The 22395-nt window shown below is 68.8% G+C and overlaps 5 protein-coding genes across 8 annotated transcripts; 2 read left to right on the top strand and 3 right to left on the bottom strand.

Moving 5' to 3' along the window:
* Positions 1-341: 341 nt before the first annotated feature.
* WBP1 (WW domain binding protein 1) lies at positions 342-2142 on the top strand. The gene is made up of 4 exons (XM_084204607.1): positions 342-489; positions 558-660; positions 879-1040; positions 1336-2142. Exons 1-4 carry the CDS (start codon positions 427-429, stop codon positions 1896-1898), a joined length of 891 nt encoding a protein of 296 aa, XP_084060733.1. The 5' UTR covers positions 342-426; the 3' UTR covers positions 1899-2142.
* Positions 2143-2321: 179 nt separating this feature from the next.
* Positions 2322-5151, bottom strand: MOGS (mannosyl-oligosaccharide glucosidase; the record flags this gene model as incomplete). Its single annotated transcript, XM_084203958.1, has 4 exons — positions 2322-4129; positions 4229-4419; positions 4493-4704; positions 4797-5151. 4 exons carry the CDS (start codon positions 5149-5151, stop codon positions 2422-2424), a joined length of 2466 nt encoding a protein of 821 aa, XP_084060084.1. The 3' UTR covers positions 2322-2421.
* Positions 5152-5650: 499 nt separating this feature from the next.
* On the bottom strand, positions 5651-10958 carry CCDC142 (coiled-coil domain containing 142). Its single transcript, XM_084204279.1, has 11 exons — positions 10644-10958; positions 10257-10353; positions 8566-9912; positions 8402-8488; positions 7968-8132; positions 7745-7899; positions 7505-7669; positions 7288-7402; positions 7039-7216; positions 6468-6676; positions 5651-5908 (listed from the first exon to the last, which is right to left on the bottom strand). Exons 1-11 carry the CDS (start codon positions 10689-10691, stop codon positions 5667-5669), a joined length of 2808 nt encoding a protein of 935 aa, XP_084060405.1. The 5' UTR covers positions 10692-10958; the 3' UTR covers positions 5651-5666.
* A 41-nt stretch (positions 10959-10999) lies between these two features.
* On the top strand, positions 11000-15087 carry TTC31 (tetratricopeptide repeat domain 31). 4 transcript variants are annotated; one of them, XM_084203980.1, is made up of 15 exons: positions 11000-11138; positions 11233-11352; positions 11476-11741; positions 11844-11927; positions 12097-12165; positions 12272-12415; positions 12499-12727; positions 12863-12953; positions 13034-13175; positions 13595-13696; positions 13777-13849; positions 13938-14079; positions 14161-14235; positions 14678-14780; positions 14878-15087. In XM_084203980.1, the coding sequence occupies exons 1-15, from the start codon at positions 11018-11020 to the stop codon at positions 14992-14994; spliced, it is 1878 nt and encodes a 625-aa protein (XP_084060106.1). In that variant the 5' UTR covers positions 11000-11017; the 3' UTR covers positions 14995-15087. The 4 variants fall into 4 exon arrangements, with proteins under 4 accessions (XP_084060106.1, XP_084060107.1, XP_084060108.1 ...); XM_084203981.1 differs by having other exon boundaries at positions 13941-14079; XM_084203982.1 differs by having other exon boundaries at positions 13780-13849.
* A 542-nt stretch (positions 15088-15629) lies between these two features.
* On the bottom strand, positions 15630-19813 carry LBX2 (ladybird homeobox 2; the record flags this gene model as incomplete). The annotated part of the gene is made up of 2 exons (XM_084204738.1): positions 15630-16384; positions 19492-19813. 2 exons carry the CDS (start codon positions 19811-19813, stop codon positions 15999-16001), a joined length of 708 nt encoding a protein of 235 aa, XP_084060864.1. The 3' UTR covers positions 15630-15998.
* Positions 19814-22395: the final 2582 nt, after the last annotated feature.

The following is a 22395-nucleotide window of genomic DNA, read 5'->3' on the forward strand; positions in this document are numbered from 1 at the left end:
AGCTCAAGGCTGGGTCGCCATTGGTGAGCACTGCTGTCAGTCACAGGCTGAGGGCGGTGCTCCGTCCCCAGTTGGCCCCTACAGCCGCCATTCATGGCGGGGGCGGGGCTCGGCTTCTTTGTCTCTGTTGTTGGGCGTGAGACTCAGGCAGACGGCGAGCGATTGGCTGCAACCGGGCGGCGGCGGCGGCGCCGATTGGCGGTCGGCTGCAGAGCGTCCGCTGATTGGCCGACGGTGGCCGCGGGGGCGGGATTTCGGGCCGGGCGTGATGGCGGCGGCGACGGCCCCGGCCCGGGCGGCGGCGGCCGCGGGGGCCGCGATGGCGGCGGCGGCGGCGGCAGCCACGGGGCGGCGGCGGCTGCTGCGGGCGGTGGGGGCCGCGGCCGGGCGGGCGCGGGGCCGCGGCGGGCTTTAGGCGGCGGCGCCATGGAGCGGCCCGGGAGTGCTGAGGGGGCCTGGGCCGCGCTGCTGGGCCGGCAGCACCCGCAGGTACCGGGCGGGCCGGGGCTGGGGGGGCCGCGCGCGGGGCTGCGGTGACGGTGCGGCCGTGCCCGCAGGCCCGGGAGTTCTGCCCGGGGGTGAACAACCGGCCCTACGTGTGCGAGACCGGGCACTGCTGCGGGGAGAGCGGCTGCTGCACCTACTACTACGAGCTGTGGTGTGAGTGCGGGGGGAGAACGGACGGGAACGGGGACTCCGGGCGGGCTGATGGCCTCGGGAGGAGCCGGGACTCCGGGGAGGTCAGGGGCTGTGTCGGGGCTGAGGGCTCCGGAAGAGCTGGGGGCGTCTGAGGGTTCTGGGAGGTTCTGGGGGACCCCCCGTGGGAACGGGGGTTCCGTGTGAAGGTGACCGCCCCGCTCGCGGCCCCGTTCCCGCAGGGTTCTGGCTGCTCTGGACCATCCTGATCCTGCTGAGCTGCTGCTGCGCCTTCCGGCACCGCCGGGCCAAGCTGCGCCTACAGCAGCAGCAGCGGCAGCGTGAGATCAACCTCATCGCCTACCACGGTGCCTGCCACTACCCGCCCTCCTCGGGGGACCTCCGTGAGTGAGGGGCTGCTGAATTTCCCCCGTACCCCCAATCCCAGCCCCTGACAGCATCAGCCCTCTCCATGGGAACCTCAGTGAATTGGGACCCCCAGCCCACCATACCCCACCATATTCATGGGAGATCAGTGAGTCAGGACCCCCTGTGCCACCCTGTGCCCATGGATCCCCTTGTACATCCCCAGCCTTGCCCCGTGCCAAGCTGTGCCGTCCATCTCCATCCCCACGGGGCCGTTTCCCGGTGCCAGTCCGTGTCCCGGGTGTCCCCCTGACCCCGCCTCTTCCCCCCCAGGGCTGCTGGCCTCCTTCAAGCTCCCGGCGTACGAGGAGGTGGCGCAGCGCCCCGGGACGCCGCCGCCGCCCTACAGCCCTGGGAGCCCCTCGCTGTCCCCCGGCTCCTCCGGGGGCTGCAGCTCCTGCTCCTGCGGCTGCTCCTGCGCCTCCTCCCCCAGCAGCTCCTCGCTCTCGGCGCCGGGCACTGACGAGACGGACCCGGAGCCGGGCCCGGGCACGGGGGGCGGCAGCACCGGCCGTGACTACGGCTCCAGCAGTACCGGCACCGGTGCCAGCTGGGACCTGCCTCTGCCCGAGGAGCCGCTGGCCCTTGGGGGCCCCCCAAAACAAGTGCCCCCGGACTTCTGTGAGGCCGAGGGCCACCCCTGCTCCAACACCGAGGGGGGTGAGGATGGGGGGAGCAGAGCTGTGCCAGGGGGATGCCCCGGGCGGCACCGGCGGCTCACGGGGGATTCGGGCATTGAGGTGGGCAGGGGCCTAGAGGAGGAGGAGGGAGAGCCTGAGGGCTGTGGGGGAGCAGGGGGTGGTGGGGGGCCTGGTTCACCCGTGCTGCCTGTCTGAGCCTCCCCACAGGACCCCCAGCTGTAGTCTGGACTCATCATGGAGCCCCTGGGGGCCCCTCGCCCCGACTGACACCCACTTTGCAGTCTGGTGGGGTCCTGCTGGAGCCCCCTCCCCTCCAAACTGCTCCTGGGGCCTCCCCTGTGATCCCAGTGCTGCTGCCCGGGGCGGGGCCCCATCGTCCGGGGGTGCCTGAGGCCATGGGGGTGGGAGGTCCCGGCGCGTTCTCTCACCATTAAAGAGATGTGGAAGTACCGTCGACCCTTGTGGTGGGTGCACTGGGCTGGGTGGTGACCCCTGACTCCACAGGAAGGGGCAAAACATCCCCCCCATGGCACAGGGGGCACCAGTGTGACCTGGGGTCACCAAAGGTGACGCTGTGACACCCTGACACGGGTGGCGAGAGGCCACAGTTGTGGATGTTTATTGCAGGGGAGGCAGGGGGGCTCTGGCACGGCTCCCCAACACCTTCCCTGGCCCTGAGCACACCAGGCAGGCAGGGGGCTCAGCGACCCCCCACACATCAATAGTCCTCAGCCATGGCCAGCACGACGAGCGCGGACCAGCCGGCGAAGGGGTGACAACCCTGCCCGGTGCCATCGCTGTCCCGGTAGTGCTCCCACAGGAATCCGGTGGCCTCATACTGCCGGAACACGTTGGCCACGAGGTTGTGGCGCAGCTCCCGGTAGAGCTGGGCCGCGCGCTCCCGCTGCGGCCCCGCCGCCCGCGCGTACCCGTGCAGCGCCCGCAGCGCCAGGAAGTTGATGTTGACCCAGACGGAGCCGCGCCAGTACGGGGGGTCGTGCTCGGTGTTGCGCCGCAGGTACATGGGGCTGTCGCGGGCCAGCGAGCGCAGCCCGAAGTGCGTCCACAGCTGCTTCTCGCTGCTCATGGAGCCCAGCAGCGCCGGCAGCCGCGGGGAGTCCGCCCGGAGCAGCTGCAGCAGCAGCGGGAACAGGCTGACGTAGCCCAAAGCGGCCACGAACCGCGGCCGCGGCGCCTCCCGCACCTCCCGCCGCAGCTGCGGGGCCGCCGGGGGCCTGCCGGGCACGGGGGCCGGGCGGTGCCAGCGCAGAGCCACGGCCGAGCTGTGGTTGCCAAAGTCAGCGAAGGTGCCCAGCTCGGGCGCCCAGTGCAGCCGGTCCAGCAGGTCGTTGTCGCTCAGGGCGGCGGCCATGTCGCGATAGGGCGCGGGGGGCTCGCCCAGGCGCTCGGCCAGCGCCGCCAGCACGCGGGCGCCCAGCGCCATCCAGCAGCGCAGGTCCAGGTGCCGCTCCTGGGCGGACGGGTGGGAGGCGCGGGGGTAATCGTCCAGCCCCGACGACAGAGTCTTGGGGTTCAGGAAGCGCTCGGGGTCGGGGTCGCGGCCACGCCAGCGGAAGGTGAAGGGCTCGGGGCCGGCCTGGGTGCGGTTCAGCCACTCGAACCAGGCGCGCAGGCGCGGGAAGAGGCGGCGCAGGTAGGGCAGGGGCGCGTCGGGCAGCAGCCGCTCCAGCGCCAGCAGCAGCGTCGGGGGGTTCGCCGTCTCGCTGTGCTGCAGCACGAACTCGGGGGGCACCCGGGAGTGCGCCTCCTCCCCCAGGATCTGCTCCCGCGGGATCCAGCCGTCAACGTTGAGGAGGTCGAGCCAGTGGGCGAGGATGTCGCGGGCCAGCGCGGGGTCCCAGCGGGCCAGCAGCAGCAGGTGGAATCCCTCGTCCCACAGGAAGCCCCGCGGGAAGCAGGAGCGGGAGGGCACGGCCGTGAACAGCACGGACTCCATGCCGGGCACCGGCTCCTCCTGGTGCTCCGAGCGCAGCAGGGAGCGGCCGTGGAAGAAGCCGATCCCGCCCAGCATCTCGCTGAGTGCAGCCTGGGCGAAGCGGCGCTGCGGGAGGGACACCCCCTGTGCTCCCAGCCTAAAAGTGTCCTCAAAGCGTCGCTCGAAGGCGGCCGCGTGCCGGGCCAGCGCCGCGCTCAGCGCCGGCCCTGCCAGCCGCCCGCGCCGCGCCCCCGCCGCGCTGCCCGACTCCAGCGTCACCTCCAGCGCCGCCGGCGGCTCCAGCGTCACCTGGTGCAGCAGCAGCTGCCCCCGTGGGGGCTCCCCAGGCAGGCCCCCAGTGCTGGACACCCCAAAAAAGCGGCGGCGGGGTCGGCCCGGTGGGGAGAACACGGAGCTCTCGCGGAGGCTGTGCCGGACCAGGTCGGTGAGACGGTGCAGCCCCGGCACCCCTGCGGCCAGGAAGTTGTAGCTGGGGGGGAGAGGAGAGTCAGGGATGGGGGACACAGTGGGGACATGGGGGCAGGTGGACGGGACACAGTGGATTTGGGGCTGCATCCCAGACACTCACCTGGCATACTTGGGCCCCTCCCCACCCTCCCCGGTGGGGGGCAGGAAGGTGAGGGTGAAGTCCCCGAGCTCCTCTGCCGTCCCTGCCACGGCCGCCAGCCGTGTCCCGTTCTCCAGCACCGGCCGCAGCGTCCCCTGCCCGTCTGTGGCCACGTAGAAGAAGAGGGACAGGAGAGGGGCCGGGCCATTGCCCTGGGGAGGAGGAAGAGGAGGATGACAAAAGCTTCCCGGCATCCCAGCCCCTCTCCCACTCTCGCCCCCTCACCTCCATCTTCACTGTGACCCGCCAGCTCCAGTCGCCGCCATGGTCTCCCCCCGGCTGCTTCACGAACTCGGTTCTCAGCACCAGCCCCTCATCGCGGATCTCCTGTACTCCGAAATTCTCCCCGTCGTGCATCAGCCACCCATATCGCGACACGCCGTTGTTCTGCTCGCTCGTGTGCCGCAAGTTGCCGCCGTGTTGGAGCCACATCAGTCCTGAAGGAGCGGGGAGGTGTCAGGGGCGGCCTCGTGGTGGGAGCGGGGCCGGACGAGCCCCAGGCCGGGGCAGAGCCCCCCGCGCCCCTCACCAGTCACGACAGCGCGCGGGCTCCGCGTCTTCATCCCGAAGTAGACGTGAGGCCGGTACGTGCCCCAGAAATAAGTGGGCGATGCGAGAGGCCCGGTGGAGCCAGGGGGGACGGCGGGGGGCGCGGGGTGCGGGGTGACGAGGCGGGAGGCTTCGCTCCACCGGTTCCACCAGGCAGCCGCCGCCGCCAGACCCAGCGCCGCCGCCGCCGCTGTAAGCGTCAGCGCCGTCCGGCCCCGCCCGGAGCCTCGCTGTGGCTTTTGCTGTTGCCGCAGTTTCGGGTCCCGGTCGCGGAGCCGCTCCCGGGGCCTCTCCCGGGGTCCATCCCCGCCGCGCCGCCGCCGCTCGCCCGCCATCAGGGCAGTCGCGCTGGTGACGCCAGCGCTGCGCCAGCTGTGGCCGGGCTGCGTCCGCGAGCGCCCCCTGGCGGGCGGGAGGACCACGAGCAGGCTCAGTCCTCCGAGGGACCCCGCGGGCCCAAAGTGGCCCCGAGGCGACAACGACACCGCAGGGTGTCCGCGACCTGCTCTGCCACCAAGTCCACGCTCGTCCTTCTGTCCGTTGATCTCCTCCCCAACCTCTCCGGGGATATCCAAAGGATCCCCAGCCTTCCCTTCACTGGAACCCCAGCTATGCACGTGCAGCATCCCGCAGGACCCCAAGGGAATCCCACCCTGCACCCCTGGCCCCTCCAGGACCCCCAAGCCCCACCAGTCTCCCCACAAAACTCCCAGTTAGATCCTGCCCACCCACCAGCAACTGGTCCTAGTTGGAATCCCAGGATCACACGCCGGGAATGCCAGACCCCCATACCCCAATATCCCACCCGCAGACACAGCCACGGCCATGGTGTTTCCCGGTTTATTCCAGCTCAGCCCTCGGGGCTGTTCCCCACACACGGCAGCCCTGGCACACGCCAGCGGCGGGCGCGGTGCAGCCGCAGGGACAGCCACTGCTGCTGGCTGCCCGGGAACGGGGACTCGGGCCGGGACGGGAGATCGGCCTCCGGAGCCGCAGGGGGGGTCCCTGGGACTGGGCCCAGCCCCTCCAGAGGGTCCAGGCCAGGGAGAGGGTCCGTGGATTGTTCCAGGGGGTGGGCGCCTTCGTCTGAGCCTGGCAAGGGATTGGAGAAATGATAGTCTGGGATATCAGATCCTGCTTCTGACGGGGATTCCTGTCCCCATTCCAATCCCATCCCCATCCTTGTCCCTCTCCCTGTCCCCATCCATCCTTGTCCCAATCTCCCAATCCCTATCCCACCCTGTTCCATCCCATCCCTGTCCCCATTCCAATCCCATCCCCATCCTTGTCCCCCTCCCTGTCCCCATCCACCCTTGTCCCAATCTCCCTATCCCCATCCATCCTAGTCCCAATCCTCCACCCTGAGCCATCCCATCTGCACCCCATTTCATCCTGATCCCACTCCATCTCATTCCATCAGATTCCCATTTTAACACCACCCCATCTCATCTTCATCCCAATCCCACCCCATCCCCATTCCAATCCCGTCCAGATCCTTGTCCCTCTCCCTGTCCCCATCCATCTTTGTCCCAATCTCCCGATCCCTATCCCACCCTGTCCCATCCCATCCCCGCCTGTCTCATCCCCTCCCACCGCATTCCCCACCCCTCCCAGCCCATTCCCCACCCCTCCCGGCCCGTCCCGCTCTCACAGCAGCGCCGGAGGCTGCCCCAGCCGCGGGGGGGTCCCCCCAGCCCCCCGGGCTGCTGCAGGAGGCAGCGCACGGCCGTGTCCGTGTGTCGGAAGACGCAGAGGGCCCGCAGCGCCTGCTGTGCCTCGGGAGCCAGCCCGGAGCGCTCCGAGCACACCAGCTCCCTCACGGCCTCGAAGTCCCGCCGGAGCTGCAGGGCACCCTGCAGGCTGGCACGGGGATCAGCGTGTTTGTGGTACCCCTGGCATCCCCACCAAAACCCCCTGGCACCGCCACCACATGCTGTGACCGCCACCGAGATCCTGGCACTGCCATCAGACCCTCATGACCACCACTGGGACCCCCACAGAACCTCTGGCACTGTCACCAGAGCCCCCAGGACCCCCACTGGGACACCATCAGCGGGACCCCAACCTGCCACTGAGCCCCCTGGCCTGCCACTGGGACCCCCAGGAGCCCACTGGGACCCCTGGGACTGCCACTGGGACCTCTGAAATTGCCACTGGGACCCCCAGGACCACACTGGGACCCCTGGCACTGCCCACAGGCTGTGGCCCCCCATCCCCAGTACCTGAACTTGATCCGTCGGGTCAGGATGTGATCCATCCAGGCCTCCAGGAAGGCCGTGGTGACCCGTGCCAGGGTGGGCACCTGGGCATCGTGGGGCAGGGCCTGGGCCCCCTGCAGCACCTGCCCCAGCACCGCCTGCACCGCGGCCGCCGCGTAGGCGCTGGGGGAGCTGGGCAGCTCTGGGGGGACACAGGGACCCAGGTCCGTGACCCCCCAAATCCCCCCAGAGCCCCCCAGCCCCAACACCCACCAGCGCGGGGCCCGAGCCGCCAGTGCCGGCCCAGTGGCATCGTCTGGTCAAATATCTCGGCTGAGAGCCGCTTGCAGCTGGTGGAGAACATCCAGAGCACGTCCCCGGAGAAGAGCTGGCACATGGGGGGCACAGGATGGCACAGGATGGCACAGGGTGACACAGGGTGACACAGGCATGCTGGTGCTCAGACCACCCTCCCGCAGTCCCACCATACCTGGATGCTGTTGACCGTGTCGCGGATCTGCCGGCACAGCTGGAGCTCCCATGGGGATCCCAGGCTGGGGGGTGGCTCAGGGGGGCTGTCCCCAGGAATGTCCCCTGGCTCCGGGAAGGTCCTGCTCACCTGCAGCATCAGCTGCTCTGCCTCTGCCTTCAGCACCTGGAGGGCAGCAGGTGGAGTGAATCCAGCCCCACTCTGTCCCCCCAGCCCCCCATGCCCCCTGTGCCCCCATACCTGCAGGTCTCCCTGGGTGAGCAGCAGGAACTGAGGCAATGCCCAGGCCGCCAGGTACCGCCCGGCCCGGCCCGTCAGCCACGCATGGGCAGCTGCTACCACCGCCAGGCACCGGCCCAGCACCTGCAGCCGCAGGCAGAGACCCCCGGGGGGGGCTGCAGGTGGGGGTCAGCACAGAGAGGATCCCCAGACCCACCTGCCCCCTCCCCCAGACCCCTCTCACCGTGCGGGCGGGCGGGCAGCAGGCGCAGGCAGCGCAGGGCCAGTGCCAGGGCCGGGAAGATGCCCCGGAGCTGCTGGGCCGTGCGGCTGCACCCCGGCCCTGGGGACCCCCCTGGGGCCTCCAAGCACTTGTCTGACAGCCCTGAGCCCAGAGCACGGGTAAAATCTGGAGGAGAAACAGTCAGAAGGCCTCAACATCCCCCACTTGCACCCCACACCCCACCCCATATTGCATATCTAATCCTTCATAGCATACCCCACTCCCTCACCCCGTATCCACTGAGTGCTCCACACTCTGCCCCCCACCTTGTACACCAGAGCCCACACTCCCTACCCCACATCCTGCACCACACCCTGCCCCACACCATGTACCCCAGAGCCCACACCCTGCCCCACACCCTGTACCCCTCCCTGTGACCCCCCAGCCCACCATACCTGTGTCCCAGCTGCAGAGGACGCTCCGGCAGAGCAGCTGTAGGCAGAGCCCCCCCAGCTCCTCCCGGCACTCAGCGGGCACACGGGCTGTGGGGACACAGCGGGGCTCAGGGTAGGACAGGGACACCCTGAAGGAGCCCCACACCCCCTGTACCCCCACATACCAACAGCGAGTGCACGGCTCAGCTCCCACGCCGCGGTGACGGTGGCACTGGGGGTGGCAGGAGGGGTGCCCGGGCTGTGCCCCAGCACAGCACCCACAGCCTCCCAGAGCAGCCGGCGGTATCGGGCACTCAGGGTGGAGGCCACGGGGCCACGGGCAGCGTCCAGCCACCGCACGGCCTTCCAGCCCCCTGCACTGCCCGGCCGCAGCCCCGGGGGCTCGGGGCTCTCTGACAGCACTGGTTGCCACAAGCTGTCAGCTGAGGCCACCAGCGCCCCAAAAACGTGCCCCATCAGCTCCTCGTCCTCCTGGCACAGTGCCTGCAGCTCAGCCGCCAGCGCCGCTGGAACCTCTGCTCCAGAAGGTTCTGTGTCCATCCCCGTGCCCATCTCAGCTGTGTCGTGCCCCGGTGGCCACGGTACCCCCACATCCTCCCAGCAGATGTGTCCATCCCTGATGTTCCCACTCTGGGGCCACAGGAGGGGCCGGAGCCTCTGGGCCACGGCCCGGCCGCGCTCGGCCGCCAGCAGCCGCAGCACCCCGCCCACCGTGAAGGCACCGGGGGCCTTCACCTCGGGGCCCAGCTCCTCCGCCAGCCCCCGCACCACGCCGTTGTAGATCTCCAGCCCCTGGAAGAGGTCAGCCAGGCACTCAGAAGCCGGAGCGGGCGTACCGGGGCGGCCCAGCTGCCGCAGCCGTCCCTCGATGTGCCGCCCGGTCAGGCGTGCGGCCGCCAGCGCGGGCAGCAGCAGCGCCCAGCGCACGTGCAGCACGGCCTGGCCCCGGTGCCGCGGCAGCGCCCGCAGCCACGCGTCCGTGCGCAGCCGCCGCAGCAGCGCGGCCCAGTGCCCCGCGTGCGCCCGCAGCTCCAGGCACAGCTCCCGCAGCGCCGGCGCCGCCTCCCCGGGCTCGCCGGGCTCCGGTAAGGCCAGCAGCCGCCGCAGGAAGTCGGAGGAGGCCTTGAGGCGTCGGGTGAAGTCGCGGGCCAGGCGGAGCTGGTGGCGGTGCTGCAGCAGCGCGTGCAGGGTCGCTCCCCGCTCCGCCACGCGCCGCCGCACGGCGTCCTCGGAAAAGTCACCGGCGCCGCCGGGATGGGGCCGCACGTACCCCAGGAAAGTCTCGGTGCGAGGGTCCTCCCAGACGCAGAGGCAGCGGCGCAGCGCTGGGAAGGCTTGCTCCAGCGGGACCACGATGGACGCTGCTTCATCCTCGTCCTCGTCATCGTCCTCGTCGCCGTCACCGCGCCGGCTCGACCGCGGAGACAGCAGACGGCGCAGTCCCGGGGTGACACTGCGCAGCATGGCCTCTGCCCGCTGCAAGGAGCGTGCCAGGGGCCCCCGCGACCCGCCTGGGGGCATGGGACCCTCAGGATGGGGCAGGGACCACGGTGTAGGGTGGGCAGCCCCAGCTTGAAGAACCTTGCTGTGGGGCAGCACCTGCCCATCACTGTCCCACTGCCACCCTAACCCTGAGACCCCCAGGACCCCATTACATTCCCCATAGGTCCCCCAGGACCCCACAGCCCATTGGGGTCCCCACAGCCCACCATATGCTATCAATGCCTCCCTAAGGCCCCTAGACCGCATTAGGGTCCTCCACACTCCCCCCAGGACCACGCACCCCATCAGGATCCCCGCAGCCCCCCAGAACACCACATCCCCTTGTGCTCCCCGCAGCCCCCGGGGGTCTCACCGGGCTCGGGGGCGTCCCCTCGAGCAGCCCCATCGCCCGGTCCCGGCCGGGCCGTCAGCAGCAGCAGGATGAGGCCGCCCAGGCCGGCGTCGCCCACCTGGAGGGGTAAGGGGAGCTCAGGACCCCCGGGCCGGGGACCCGGGCGGAGCCATGTATGACCCCGCCCAACCACGCCCTCACGCCACGCCCCCAGTCGGCTCCCGCTATGACCACGCCCCCGATCAGGGCTCGCCACGTTTGGCCACTCCCCGCCCCGCCCCCTGTCCCGTTGCCATGGAGACGCAGCACTGCCTGGGCCCGGTGCCCCCCCGCCTATCCCACTACCGGCCCGGCCCCGCCGCTGCCCCGTGAGGGGTGTCCGACCCCCCCTGCCCCGAGCGGCCTCACCTGCAGGCATAGCTCTCCGCCGCGCCGCTCAGCGCCGCCGGCGTCCATGCCGGGCCATGCCGGGGGCGGCGGCAGCAAAGAGGCTTAGGCCGCGCCCTCGCTAATCCGGGGGGCTGGGCCAAGCTGGCAGCCAGGGGCGGCCCGGTGTGAGGGGCGGGACGACCGGCGGGGGGCGGCCGAGCCCACGGCCTTGGAGCAAGCGGGGACGGCGGGAGAAGATGTGAAGAGCCGGTCCCGCTCCACGAGGGCCCTGCGGGCCGCCGTCCTGCCCGCATCCAACATGGCGGCCGGGCGGCCTCAACCGGCGCCGTGACGTCTTTCCGGTAGGCCCGTGATGCAATCCTGAGGCGCGGCGGCGGCGGCGGCTCGTGGCGATGCGGGGCTCGGGCGGGACGCGGGAGCGGGACGGGCCCGGACTGGGCGGCTGCGGCTTCGGGCCTGCTGCCGCTGCCTGCCCCTGGGGCTGCACGCTGGGCCCCGCCGGCTGGAGCGGCGGTACGGGCCGTGGCGGGGCCGAGCGGGGAGCCCAGAGCGGGGCCCGGTTTCGGTTCCGCCTCCGTCGGCTCACGGCTGTTTCTGCTTCCCACAGCGCCCTTCTGCCCCCGGCACCGTATGTCCAGCTTCGCCGATCTGCCGGTGCCGCCGCAAGGCCCCTCCCAGGCAGTGATTCAGTGTAAGGACGGGGAGGTGTGTCTGTTCTGGGATGACGGTGAGTGCGGCGGGGCTACCGGGGGTCCCGTGCTCGGGAATTGCCAGCGGAGGGGGAACGGGGTGGGTGCTGCCGGGATCCGGTGCCTGGGACTGCTCCTCTCACAGCCGGTTCTCCTGCCAGGCCCCAGGGTGGATTACTACCGGCTGGGGGATGACGATGACGATGGCAACGACGATGACGATTACGATGAGGACGAGTTCGACGCGGGTTTGCAGTTCTTGGACGTTCCCGTGGCGGACGGGGCCGTTCCCTACAGCTACTGCGGCTTCCGCAAGTCCTTCCTGTGCTCGGAGCCGCCCCCGCAGCTGCCCCGCACCCCTCCCACCACCCTGGACGCGCGGCTGGACCGGCTGCCCACGCCCCGCCGGCCCTGGCTCACGGCAGAGGTGGGCAGGCTGTCCCCCAGGGGCTGGGGCGTTGGGGTTGACATCACCAGAGGGTCCCACCTCGCGGCCCTGGGGCTGTTCTGACTCAGGTAACTCCTGCAGGAAGCTGAGAAGAACGCGCAGGAGCTGGTGGCAGAGGAGGAGCGGGCCAAGAAGAAAGCAGAGAAGAAGAAGCTGAAGAAGAAGGTGGGTGAGCCCTGGGAAGGGTCACTGCCAGCTCCTGGGGATTGGGGTCACTGCTTTTTCTTGGGGTGCTGCCAGCAGGTCCCTGAGCTGGGGGCTAAGGGTGGTGGGGTTGGGGGACTGCGTTTCTCTGCCTGACACCTGCTCGTGGGTTTGTGCTCTTCCTTTTCAGAAACAAAAAGACCGAAAGAAACGGGAGAAACTGGGTCAAGAGCAGAAGAATAAAGAGAACACTGACCCAGTGAGTGACCAGTCCAGCCTGCTCGTACTGTTCTAGGGGTGCCCAGAGGTGGGGGCCAGCCAGCACCCCCTAGCCCTGTCCCCTCACCCCCTCTCTGTCCTTGCAGCGCCCCCCAAGTGGCCCTGCAGACACTGGGCCTCCCTCAGATGGTGCTGAGGATGAGGGATGCTGCCCAGAGCCCTCCCCGAGCCCTGGGGACTCCACAGACCCCTCAGGGGAGCCTGAGCCAGAGGACACAGCAGTGACAGAGGTGAGAGACAATCTCCCTATGGGGACCATCTGTGGGTGGGGGGTCCCAGAGCTCTGCCTGCCCATCCCTCCCTGCTTCCCCAGGAGGAGCTGGACCTGAGCTGCACTTTTGTCTGCAAAGCACGGGAGAAGGCAGGGGTCAGGCTGCCCCCCCCGAGCAGTGACCTGTCCCCTGGGCCACAGAACGTGGAGCCAAGCAGGAAAGTGCCTGAGAAGGGAAGTGGGGACCCTGTGGAGACACCTGTGTCCCCCCAGCCCCTCCAGCCCGGGCCACCCAGCCCCAGCACTGTAGCGCAGAGCCTGGCGCTCGCAGGTCAGTGCAGAGACCCCCAGAGGGGCCAGGGGAGGGCATTGGGGGCTCTCCCTGCTTCTCCCCAGCTCAGAGGGGCTGTGCTAGGGCAATTGTCCTTCACTGTGCCCTCACTACCACCCTGTGTCACCTCCCCAGGCCACGGCATCGAGGCAGCCCAGATGGGCCAACACTCTGAGGCCGTTTGGGCTTTCACCGTGGCCCTGGAGCTGAACCCCCGGGAACACCGGTGAGCAGAGGGGTTGGGGGTGAGCTGGGGGTGCTGGGGTGGCAGGGCCAGGCCTCGGTGACACCCCCACATCCCCTCAGGCTCCTGGGGAACCGCTCCTACTGCCTGGAGAAGCTGGGTCGCTACGAGGAGGCGCTGGCGGACGCGGAGGCGGCGCTGGCGCTGCAGCCGGGCTGGCCCAAGGGCTCCTTCCGCAAGGGCAAGGCCCTCAGGGGGCTGCAGGTACCTGGGGGGGCTCCAGGGACTCTGCAGGGGGCTGGGGTCTTGGGGGGGGGCATGGCTGGGTGAGGAGCTGCTAGGTTCTGGGAGTGAGTATGGGGCTGTCAGAGTTACTGGAGACAAACTGGGGGTTTTGGGGTGCTGGTGGGCCGGGCAGGGGGCTGAGGGGTGCCAGTGGGTCTGGTTGGGTGCTGTGGGGAACTGGAGGAGCTGTAGGGTGCTGTGGATGAGGGGTGGGGCTGGCAGCATTAGGTGTGAATTGGAGCCGGGAGGACTGGGCAGAGCGCAGGGTGTTGGTGCGGTGGGGCGGGGCTGCGCTGGGGGATGTCAGTGGGGCTTTGAGGTGCCATTTGGGCTGGGGGGGGCGGGTGTGGGGTGCCTGTGGGGCAGGCAGGGGGTTGCACATGCCCACTGGCCCCCAGCGCTACGCCGAGGCAGCACACACCTTTGAGGAGCTGCTGCGGCAGGACGGGGCCTACGCTGAGGCAGCCACGCAGCTGGAGGCCTGCCGGGCCCTGCTGCAGGTGAGAGCCCCTTTCCAACCCCTTACCCGCTGCCCCCTGCCCTGCTGTGCCCCCCACGCCTCACCCCTGTCCCCTCACAGCAGTGCAGCCGCCCCAGGGGTGTCCCCGTGTCCCCCTTCCTGCTCAAGGCTAAGGAGCCGCTGTTTCTCCCTGGTAAGGGACAGGGGTGGGTGGGCTGGGGGGACCCTGGGGCTATCCCTGTGTCCCCAGTGGGTGCTGAGCCCCTTTGGCCCCTCGGCAGCAGGATGGACAACCAGGAGCTGCCAGGACACAGGTGACAAAAGCGTGACGGAAGGCAGTTCCAAAATCCCCACAAAAGACCCAGAACGGGCACCTGCTGTGGGCAGTGACTGCCCAACATTGCCACCCAGCCACCCTGCCAGGTATGGGGGTCTGGTGATCTGACAGGGAGACTCAGAGCGGGGCAGTGCTGGCTCTGGTGACACCAGGATGGCTCTTGGCAGGGACTGTTTCCCGCTCTGGGTGGGCAATTTCACCTCCCACATCAATGAGAAGGTGCTGCGTCGTGCCTTTGGCCGGTGAGTGACCCCCAGGGCTGCTCCTCCTCCAGGACCCCCAGCCCCTGGCACCCCCTGGTGACCCCAAGCTCCCCAGCTCTGTCCCTGTCCTCCTTCTCTGGTGGTTTTGACCTGCAAGGGATGCTTGGGGAGTAGTGTCTGACTCACACACCACCCTCAGGTTTGGAGAGGTCTCTGTCCCACAGCTTGGGGTGTCTTTTAACTGTTCCTCCTCAGCTTTGGGAGTCTCTGTTCCCCCATCCAAGAGATTTGGGGGTCTCACTCTCTCCATCTTTGGGTGTCATTCACCCTTCCCCAGCTCTTGGGGGTTGCTAAACCCTCTTTGCATGTTTGAGAGTCTCTGACCCTCCCACCCTGCAGGTTTGGGGGTCTCTAACCCTCCACCTCCCCATTTAGGAATCTCTAACTGTTGGCCCCCAATTTGGGGGTCTGTGCCCCCCAGGTTTGGGGAGATCCACTCCGTGCGGCTGCTCCCGGGGCGCCGCTGTGCCTTCATCAACTTCCGTGGGAAAGCAGAGGCCGAGGAGGCCTTCAGGGTCATGCAGGTGAGCTGGGGGAACTTGTGGGACCCCCCTCCACCCCTCAGGGACACCCTGTCCCCACAGGGGACCTGTGCCAGCTGCCAGCTCCTTCTGTCCCCAGGGTGCCACCGTGGAGGGCAGCAAGCTGTTGCTGCAGCTCAAGCACCCGGCCCACGCCACCCCGGCCCCCCTGCCCCGTGCCAAGGGCAAGGCCACCCCCGGGGGGCTGCTCAGCTGACCCTGCTCTGTTGGGGGGGCCCTGGCAGCCCCCCCCCACCTGCCTGTACCTGCCTGTGCCTTGTGCCCCACTGCCAGGGGTGGGGATGTCTCCTCCTCCTGCCTTGGGGGTGCTGGGGGGGGGGTCGGGGCCCACCCTGCAGCCCCTTGCGCTGGGGGGGTGGGCCTGGGCTGTTCCCCGGGGCCCCTCAGGGATTTATAGCAATTTGGCTTTTTTAATAAAGCTGAGATTTGTTTTTCTCTCTGGCCTTTCTTTGGGCTGGTGTTCCTCAGCCTCTCTGCCACCTCTCTCCCTTGCAGTCTTGGAGCCCCGTGTCCCTGTCCACTCCGTGTTCCCCTGTGTCCCTTGTCACTTCCCATGTCACTCCAGCCCCGGGGGACAGCGGGGGGGGGGTCTCCACCCCCCCTTAATGTCACTGGTTGGTGACAGGAGCTTGGGGGGGGGTGTGACAGGCGTGAGATCAAATACAATTTGATTAATATGCAAATTGAGGGGGGCAGGGGCGGCCACAGCCGGTAATTAATCACCGGTTAAAACAAATTAATGCCCGCGGTGGGAGGTGCTCGCCCGGAAAAAAGTGGGGGTGGGTGGAGGGCTCTGGGGTCCATATTAAGGTGTTGCCTTTATTGCAAATATTTACACCGGGGCCGATAGAAAATAAAATTTAAAAAAGGAAAAAAAAAACAAAAAACAACGGAAAGACGAACAAAAAAAAAAAGCCGCAAAAGGGTGCACGGAGGGGGCGGGGCTGGGCTCGGCTCGGCTCCTTTCGGAACCGAACGGAGCGGGTGTGGCGGGGCCGAGTCACTCCGAACGGAGCCGAGTGTACCCGAACGGGTCCGAGTGCACCCGAATAGAGTCGAACGAAGCCGAGTGCACCCGAACGGAGCCGTCTCGGCCTGACCCGACCCGAGTGAATCCGAACTCATCCGAGCCGGTCCGGGTGGTTCCGAACGGAGCAGTCTCGGTCCCAGCGGGTCCGAACGGAGCCGAGCGTGCTCGGCTCAGTCCGCCACGTCAATCTCCTCCTCCGAGAGCTCGGCGGGCTCTATGGTCCCGGTGCCGGTACCGGGAGCTCCCGGGGGCTCGGGCAGCCCCGCCAGCTGCTGCAGGGCGGCGGGGGGCAGCGCTTGCAGGGAGGCCACGTCCGCTCGCAGCTCCTCCAGGTCCCGCTTGAGCTTGGCGCGGCGGTTCTGGAACCAGGTGATGACCTGGGCGGCGGAGAGCGCCAGCCGCGCCGCCAGCGCGTCCCGATCCACCGGGGAGAGGTAGCGCTGCCGCCGGAATCGCTGCTCCAGTTCCCGCAGCTGCTGCGCCGTGAACGCGGTCCGGGACTTGCGACGCTTCCTGCAGGGAGGGCGCGGGCCCGAGGCGCCAGGCGGGGACGGACCTGCGGAGACAGCGGGGTTAGGGCACGGAGACCGGGGAGCAGCGCCGGGACCCGCACCGGGGAACGGCCCCCGGCTGGGGAGTGCCTGCGGGGGCAGGGCATCGCACCGGGAACGGCCCCGGGAACCGCAGCGGCCCCGGGATGCCCGGCAGGGAAGGGCTTGTGGGGCAGGGTACGGCTCGGGGACCCGGACAGCCCGGCACCGCCGAGCCGCGGGGCACCGCGGGCCTCGACCTGCGGGAGCAGCGGCGTCCGGTCAAAGACACCGGTACGCGCAGACACCGAGCACGGCGGGTCCCGACCGGAGGGCGCGGCAGTGCCGGGGCACCGGTAACTGCAGCCGCACCGGCCCCGCCGAGCCCTACGGGTACGTCCTGGCCCCGCCGACTCCCGGTCGAACGGAGCCCAACCGGCCCACATCGAACGAAGGCAGACGAGCCGAACCGAGTCGTGCCCAACCGAACCGAACAAACCAAACCGCGGCCGGCGCCGGAAGCCGGGATTCATCGTCCTACAGCGGCCGCGGCCGCGTCGGAGTCGCCCCCGTTGCGACCGGGACTGAGACACCCGTGTTCCCCCGGCGGCTGCTCCGGGAGCCCGGAACGAACCCGCGAGCCTCGGCAGAGAACCGGGATCCTCCTTCTCTGCGATTCCAGGAGACCCGAGGCCGTGCTGGTCCCCGGATTCGATCCCGTCGCCTCTCCCGGCCCCGGTGCGGTCGCTGCTGCCCCTAGCGACCCAGAAAACCCCGCCGAGACGCGATCGCCACCCCGGGCAAGGTTTCTCGCCGCCGGCGGGATCCCGGTCGCTGTCCCGATCTCTTTCCCGCTGCGGCTCCCGGTCGGTTCCAGCTCCGCCGCTGCCGGCGGCTCCGGTAACGCGGCTCGCTCGGGCCGCGCGTCCCCCGGTACCAGCGGAGGCTCCACTCCTCCTTCGGCAGAGGAGCCCCGGGCGGTCCCGGCCGAGTCCGTGGGTCCGTCCCGGTGGTACGGCTTTACGGCGGCCACGAAAACCCGATCGATGCCGTGTTCGTCCGTCGGTCCAGTAACGCGGCTTCCCCTCCGCTCTCGGAGTCCCGATCGGCCCCGTTTCTGTCCGTCCGTCCATCCCGGTAACGGGGATTTACCGCCGCTCAGGGAGCCCTGATCGCTCCGTTGTCAGTCCGTCCTTCCGTCGCGGCGAAGAGGCGTTTTCGTTTACCACGGAAGCCCGGGGCTGCCCCGGTTGTGTCGGTGGGTCCGTCCCGGTAACGAGGTTTTACCTGAATTACCGGCACCTCCATCTGCCCGCCAGTCACGGCTCCTTCCACCGTTACCCGCGGCCGGTTCGCGACCGGGTTTTGTTAATTCCGAGATCCCCGCTCGGCCGTGTCTATCTGTCCGGCCGGTACCGGAGCTTCACGCCCGCTCCGGGAGCCCCGGTCTCTCTCGGCCGGCAGCGAGATTTTTTTTCGTTCATTTTTATTAGTCCCGTGTCTGTCCTTCCGTCTGGCCGGTAACGGGGAATTATCTTCGCCCCGGGAGCCGCTATCGTTCCGATTTTTGTCCGTCTGATCACCGGGTAGCTATTTATTTCGTTTTTCCTTTTTTTTTCGGTTCTTTTTCTGTCGATCTGTCCGTCCGGTAACGGGCCTTTTTACCTTAATTCCGGGAGCCCCGATCGGCCCCGTTTTCACTCGTCTGTCTGTCCCGGAAAAAGGAATTTTTCGCCCCCGTTCCTGTCCGTCTGTCTGTCCACCCGGTGATGGGATATTTTCGCTCACTTATTTCGTTCCTTGCCATGTCCGTCTGTCAGATAACGAGGGTGTTAACCTTAAAACCGGGAGCCCGAGGCGTCCCCGTTGTGTTCGTCTGTCCGCCCGTTAACGGGTTGGTTTATTCGTTAATCACAAGATCGCTGCTCTGTCTGTCTGTCTGCTCGCTGTGGTAGGTTCCTTAATTGCCGGAGCCCCTCTTCTTAATTTGGGAATTTTTTTCCCCCGTTAATTACCGGAGTCTGCCTCCATCCTCGATCATCTGTCCGGCTGGTAACGAAGGTTCGGTTACTCACGGGAGGGCTGATCTAGCGCTCCGTGTCCGTCTGTCCGAAGGGCTTTTCGTTACCGGCGTGAGTCGCGTTGTGCCCAGCCGTATCCGTTAATTACCGGCACGCTGCTCTGCCGTGACTGTCGGTCTGTCCGTCTCGGTAATATTTTTCTTTTCACGTTAACCACGGAGACGCTCTCTGTCCGTCTCAGTAAGGGACGGTAATTATTTTTCTGTGTTAATTACCGGAGCCTTTTTCGGTCTGTCCGACTCGGTAACGCTTTTATTCATTCCCGGCGACGCCGTGCTTTGCCTGTCCGTGTGTCCCTCCGTGAGATGGATTTTCCGTTAATCCCGGAGACACGATCTGTCCGTCCGCGTCTGCCTCTCCAACCCAGGAACGGATTTTTTCGTTCCCGGAGGCGCCGTGCTGTCTGTCGGTGTCCGCCCGTCCTCCCGGTTCGGCCGAGCCCGTGAGATGTGGGGCCGGTTTGCCCGTCCGTGGGCGGCCGTCGGACCCCTCCGGTACCGGGCTGCTCGGGCAGGCCGAGCCCCGGACGGAGCCGCCGTCCCCGCTGAGGCTCGGGACCGGTACCGAGTTTCCGTTGCCGGCGGGCCCGATCCGACGCTCGGCCCCCACGCTCGGTCACGGTCACGGTCACGGTCACGGTCACGACTCGGCGGCGCCGATCCACCGCCCGATTCCGCGGCTCCCGGTAAAGCTGCCGGCCCCGGCGTGCTCGGTTCTCCGGGAGCTCCGGTGCCTCGGTGCCTGTGGCGGCTCACCGGCTCGCTCCGGTTCCCCGTGTCCGGCCCCGGCACTTCTCCCTCCCTTCGGACTGAGGCTGCCGCGTGTCCCCGGTGTCCCGGCCGAGCACCGGCGGCTTCTCGGGCCTCCCAGCCCCGCTCGCCCCTCTGGGACAAGGAGGAAACTTCCCGGGACGGGGGACGAGGGGCGCCCCTGGCCTCCCCACGGCCTCCCCACCGCCCTCCAGCCCCGCCACCTGCCCGGTGCCCGGTTCCCGGTGCCCGGCCCGCTCCCGGCGGAGCCCCCCCGCCCCGGTAGCCCCCCGGCCCCGGTACCTCCGGCCGCCTGCAGCATTCCCAGCTCCAGCCCCTGGAAGGTTTTACTGGCGAGTTCCTCCAGCGCCCAGAGCGGCGAGGCCGGGGCGCAGCCGCCGCCGCCGCCGCGGGGCCCTGTCGGGGCGGGGGGGGCGGCGGGACCGGTCCCGGTCCCGGGGGGGCTCCCGCCGCGGGGACGTCCAAGGATGTCCTCGATGCCGAAGGGGGTCAGCGGTTTTGTGGTGTTGGCGGGGGGCGGGAGCCGGTCCAGGGGGCTCCGCCGGTGGCCGCCGACCGCGGCGGGCAGCGGGGGGGAACCGGCCGCCTCCCCCGCCGAGGTCATGCCGGGACCGGGACCCGCGCCGGGACCGGGACCCGCCGCCGCCGCCCCCCCCCCCCCAGCCCCGCGATTCCCGTTCCACCGCCTTAAAGCCCCGGGATACCGGGAGGAGGAGGAGGAGGAGCCACCGACGCCCCCCCTGTCGAGGGGGGGGGACCGACCCCTCTCCGCCACTACCGGGGCGCAGCCCCGCGCCTCCCCCCTGTTGTCTCCCCCATTTTAACCCACCCCAGCGAGTCCCCCCTCCTCCTCTGCTCCCTCCTCATCCTCACCGCGGCTCTTACCCTCACCCAAAAATTTATTGGCTCTTTTGCTCTAAAATGCCCCATAAAAGCATCGGGGCCGCGGCTGGGAGTGATTAAGCCCTTTTGGGTGGGTTTTGGGTTTCAGAGCCATAAATCCCCCCCCCCCCAACCCCGCCACATTCCCGCTGCCCTTTCCCGGTACAAATAGCTCCGGGATTTCGGCCGCTCGTAAAAATCCCGGGATGCCGCACACGCAGGTGAGGCCCGGCTGGCGACGCCGCGTCCGGATTATCCGGTGGGTTTGGGGCTGGGGGATGCCGAGTCGCCCCTCCGGAGAGGTGATTCGGTACTCCCCAGGCCCAATCCCGTCGGGTGTCCCCACGGATCTGCCGCTGGGATCGGGGACACGGCGGGGTCACGGGGGTCACGGCGGTAATGAACCTGCGGACGGTGCTGGGGGGGCCGCTGGGAGCACACGGAGCCGCCTTGGGGGAGCAGGTGCAGGGGGATCCGGCAGCGCCGATGCCAGGATTATGGAAGTGGGGAGGGGGCGGGAGGGATTGGGGGGGGGGGGGGGCGGATTTTTCCAATCTTGCTGACAAAGGCAGAACGCGATCTCCCGGCTGGAAATCGGAGTTTGACAAATTCAACCTTGAAATTTCCCAGCAGCCGGAGCAATTAAAGGCCGGCGGGTGCGGGGGGGGAGGTGGGGAGGGGGCTCGGTTTGGGAGAGGGACACGGGGCCCCTCGCACGGCGGCGTGCCGGGCACAGCGGCGTTCGCACGGATTCCTCGCACGCGGCTTTTGTCCTCTCCGCAGGGCGCGGGGAGATGGCGGAGCTGCCGTGACCGCACGTGCCGCCGGCTCCCGCCGGGGGACGGAGCCCGTCCCGAGCTGGGACCCCCCATTCCCACCCCCGCAGCGGTCCCGCACTCGGATGGACCCCTGTGAGCCCAGTCCCTTCCAGCAGCAGCGCTGGAATGAGGCCACTGTGCCGGCCGCAAGGCCCTGGGCGCCCGGTGAGCGGGGAATGGGGATCGCAGCCCTGGCCAGGAATCCCAACCCTGCCCGGGGATCCCAGCCCCGCGGGGAGGCCGCGGTCTCAGTCCTGGTTTAAGGCTCTGGGACACACACAGAGGGAAATCGCTGCTCGGGGTGATTCCATGTTCTTGTGTTGGTGGGGAATTGCGGCCGCCCACCCGCTGAGCAAACCCCTCTGGAACGCTCCGGCTCCTCCGGGGCCGGCCGGGAATCCCGGGCTGGGAATGCGGGAGCCACACGGGAATCTGCAGACACCGGGCAGTGCTGCTCACCCTGATGGACGGGATGTCACCCTCACCCCCTCGCCCCCTCTCATCAACCCCCCCATTATCCCCACCCTGCTCTTCAGCCGTTGGGGTGAATCCCTGCGCCCAGGGGTGCTCCCAGCTCATGGTGCTGGCACCTCCTTCCTTCCCCGAGCCCCCGCTCGTGTCCCGAGGAGGCCGCTGAGGCATTTCTGGGGTGGGCTGAGCCCCCCCAACCCTGCCCGACCCCTCCGGCTTCCCCCCGGTGTGGGAATTGCTGGCTCCAGCTGCCGGGAACACAGGATGGGAAACGCTTTTCACCCCAAACCAGGCCACGGGGTGGGAACAAAACGAGCCCTCGGGGGTTTTGCAGGAACACGGGAGCTTCCTGCGGAGCCGGGACAGTGCCCGGCGCTGGCCCGCGGCCCGAGGGGACGGTGACGGGCACGTCCACGGCGTGAGGCTGAGGGCACCCCAGGGTACTGCACCCGGTGTGGCACTGACTGCCTCCGCCTTTGTCCCGCTCCTCCAGCCCGGGGTGTCCCTGGGGGTCTCTGGGGTGGCCTGGAAGTCTGGGACCTCGGGTGTTCCAGGCTCCTTCCAGCCTCTCACACCCCATCCCTGCCATGAGCAGCACCGGGGCACACGCGTGTGTGTGTATGTGTTCACCAGTGTGCATACGTGAGGGGGGTTGTGTGATCCATGTGTGAGGGGGCACCGTGGGGGTGTCGTGCTGGAGCTGGGGCTGCTGCCGTGTCCCCCCACCCAGCACGGCCCATCTCGGGGGCTGCCGTGGCTCCGAGCACCGGGAGCTCCTGGTATTCCCCCACCCGGGGCCGGCAGCGGGGAGTTCGGGTGCCAGGGCTCCGGGAGCGGGATCGGGATGTCAGGAGCGGCGTGCTGGGGTGCCAGGGCAGCTCAGGGGGGTCAGGAGCGGGGTGCTGGGGGTGCCAGGGCTCCAGGGGCGGGGTGTCAGGAGCAGGGTTCTGGGGGTGCCAGCGCAGCGCCGGAGGTGACACCATTCGGGGTGCGGCGCCCCCGGAACGCGCCTCCC

This window comes from Fringilla coelebs, assembly GCF_963513975.1.
Source record: "Fringilla coelebs genome assembly, chromosome: 4".
NCBI classification, from domain to species: Eukaryota; Metazoa; Chordata; class Aves; order Passeriformes; family Fringillidae; genus Fringilla; species Fringilla coelebs.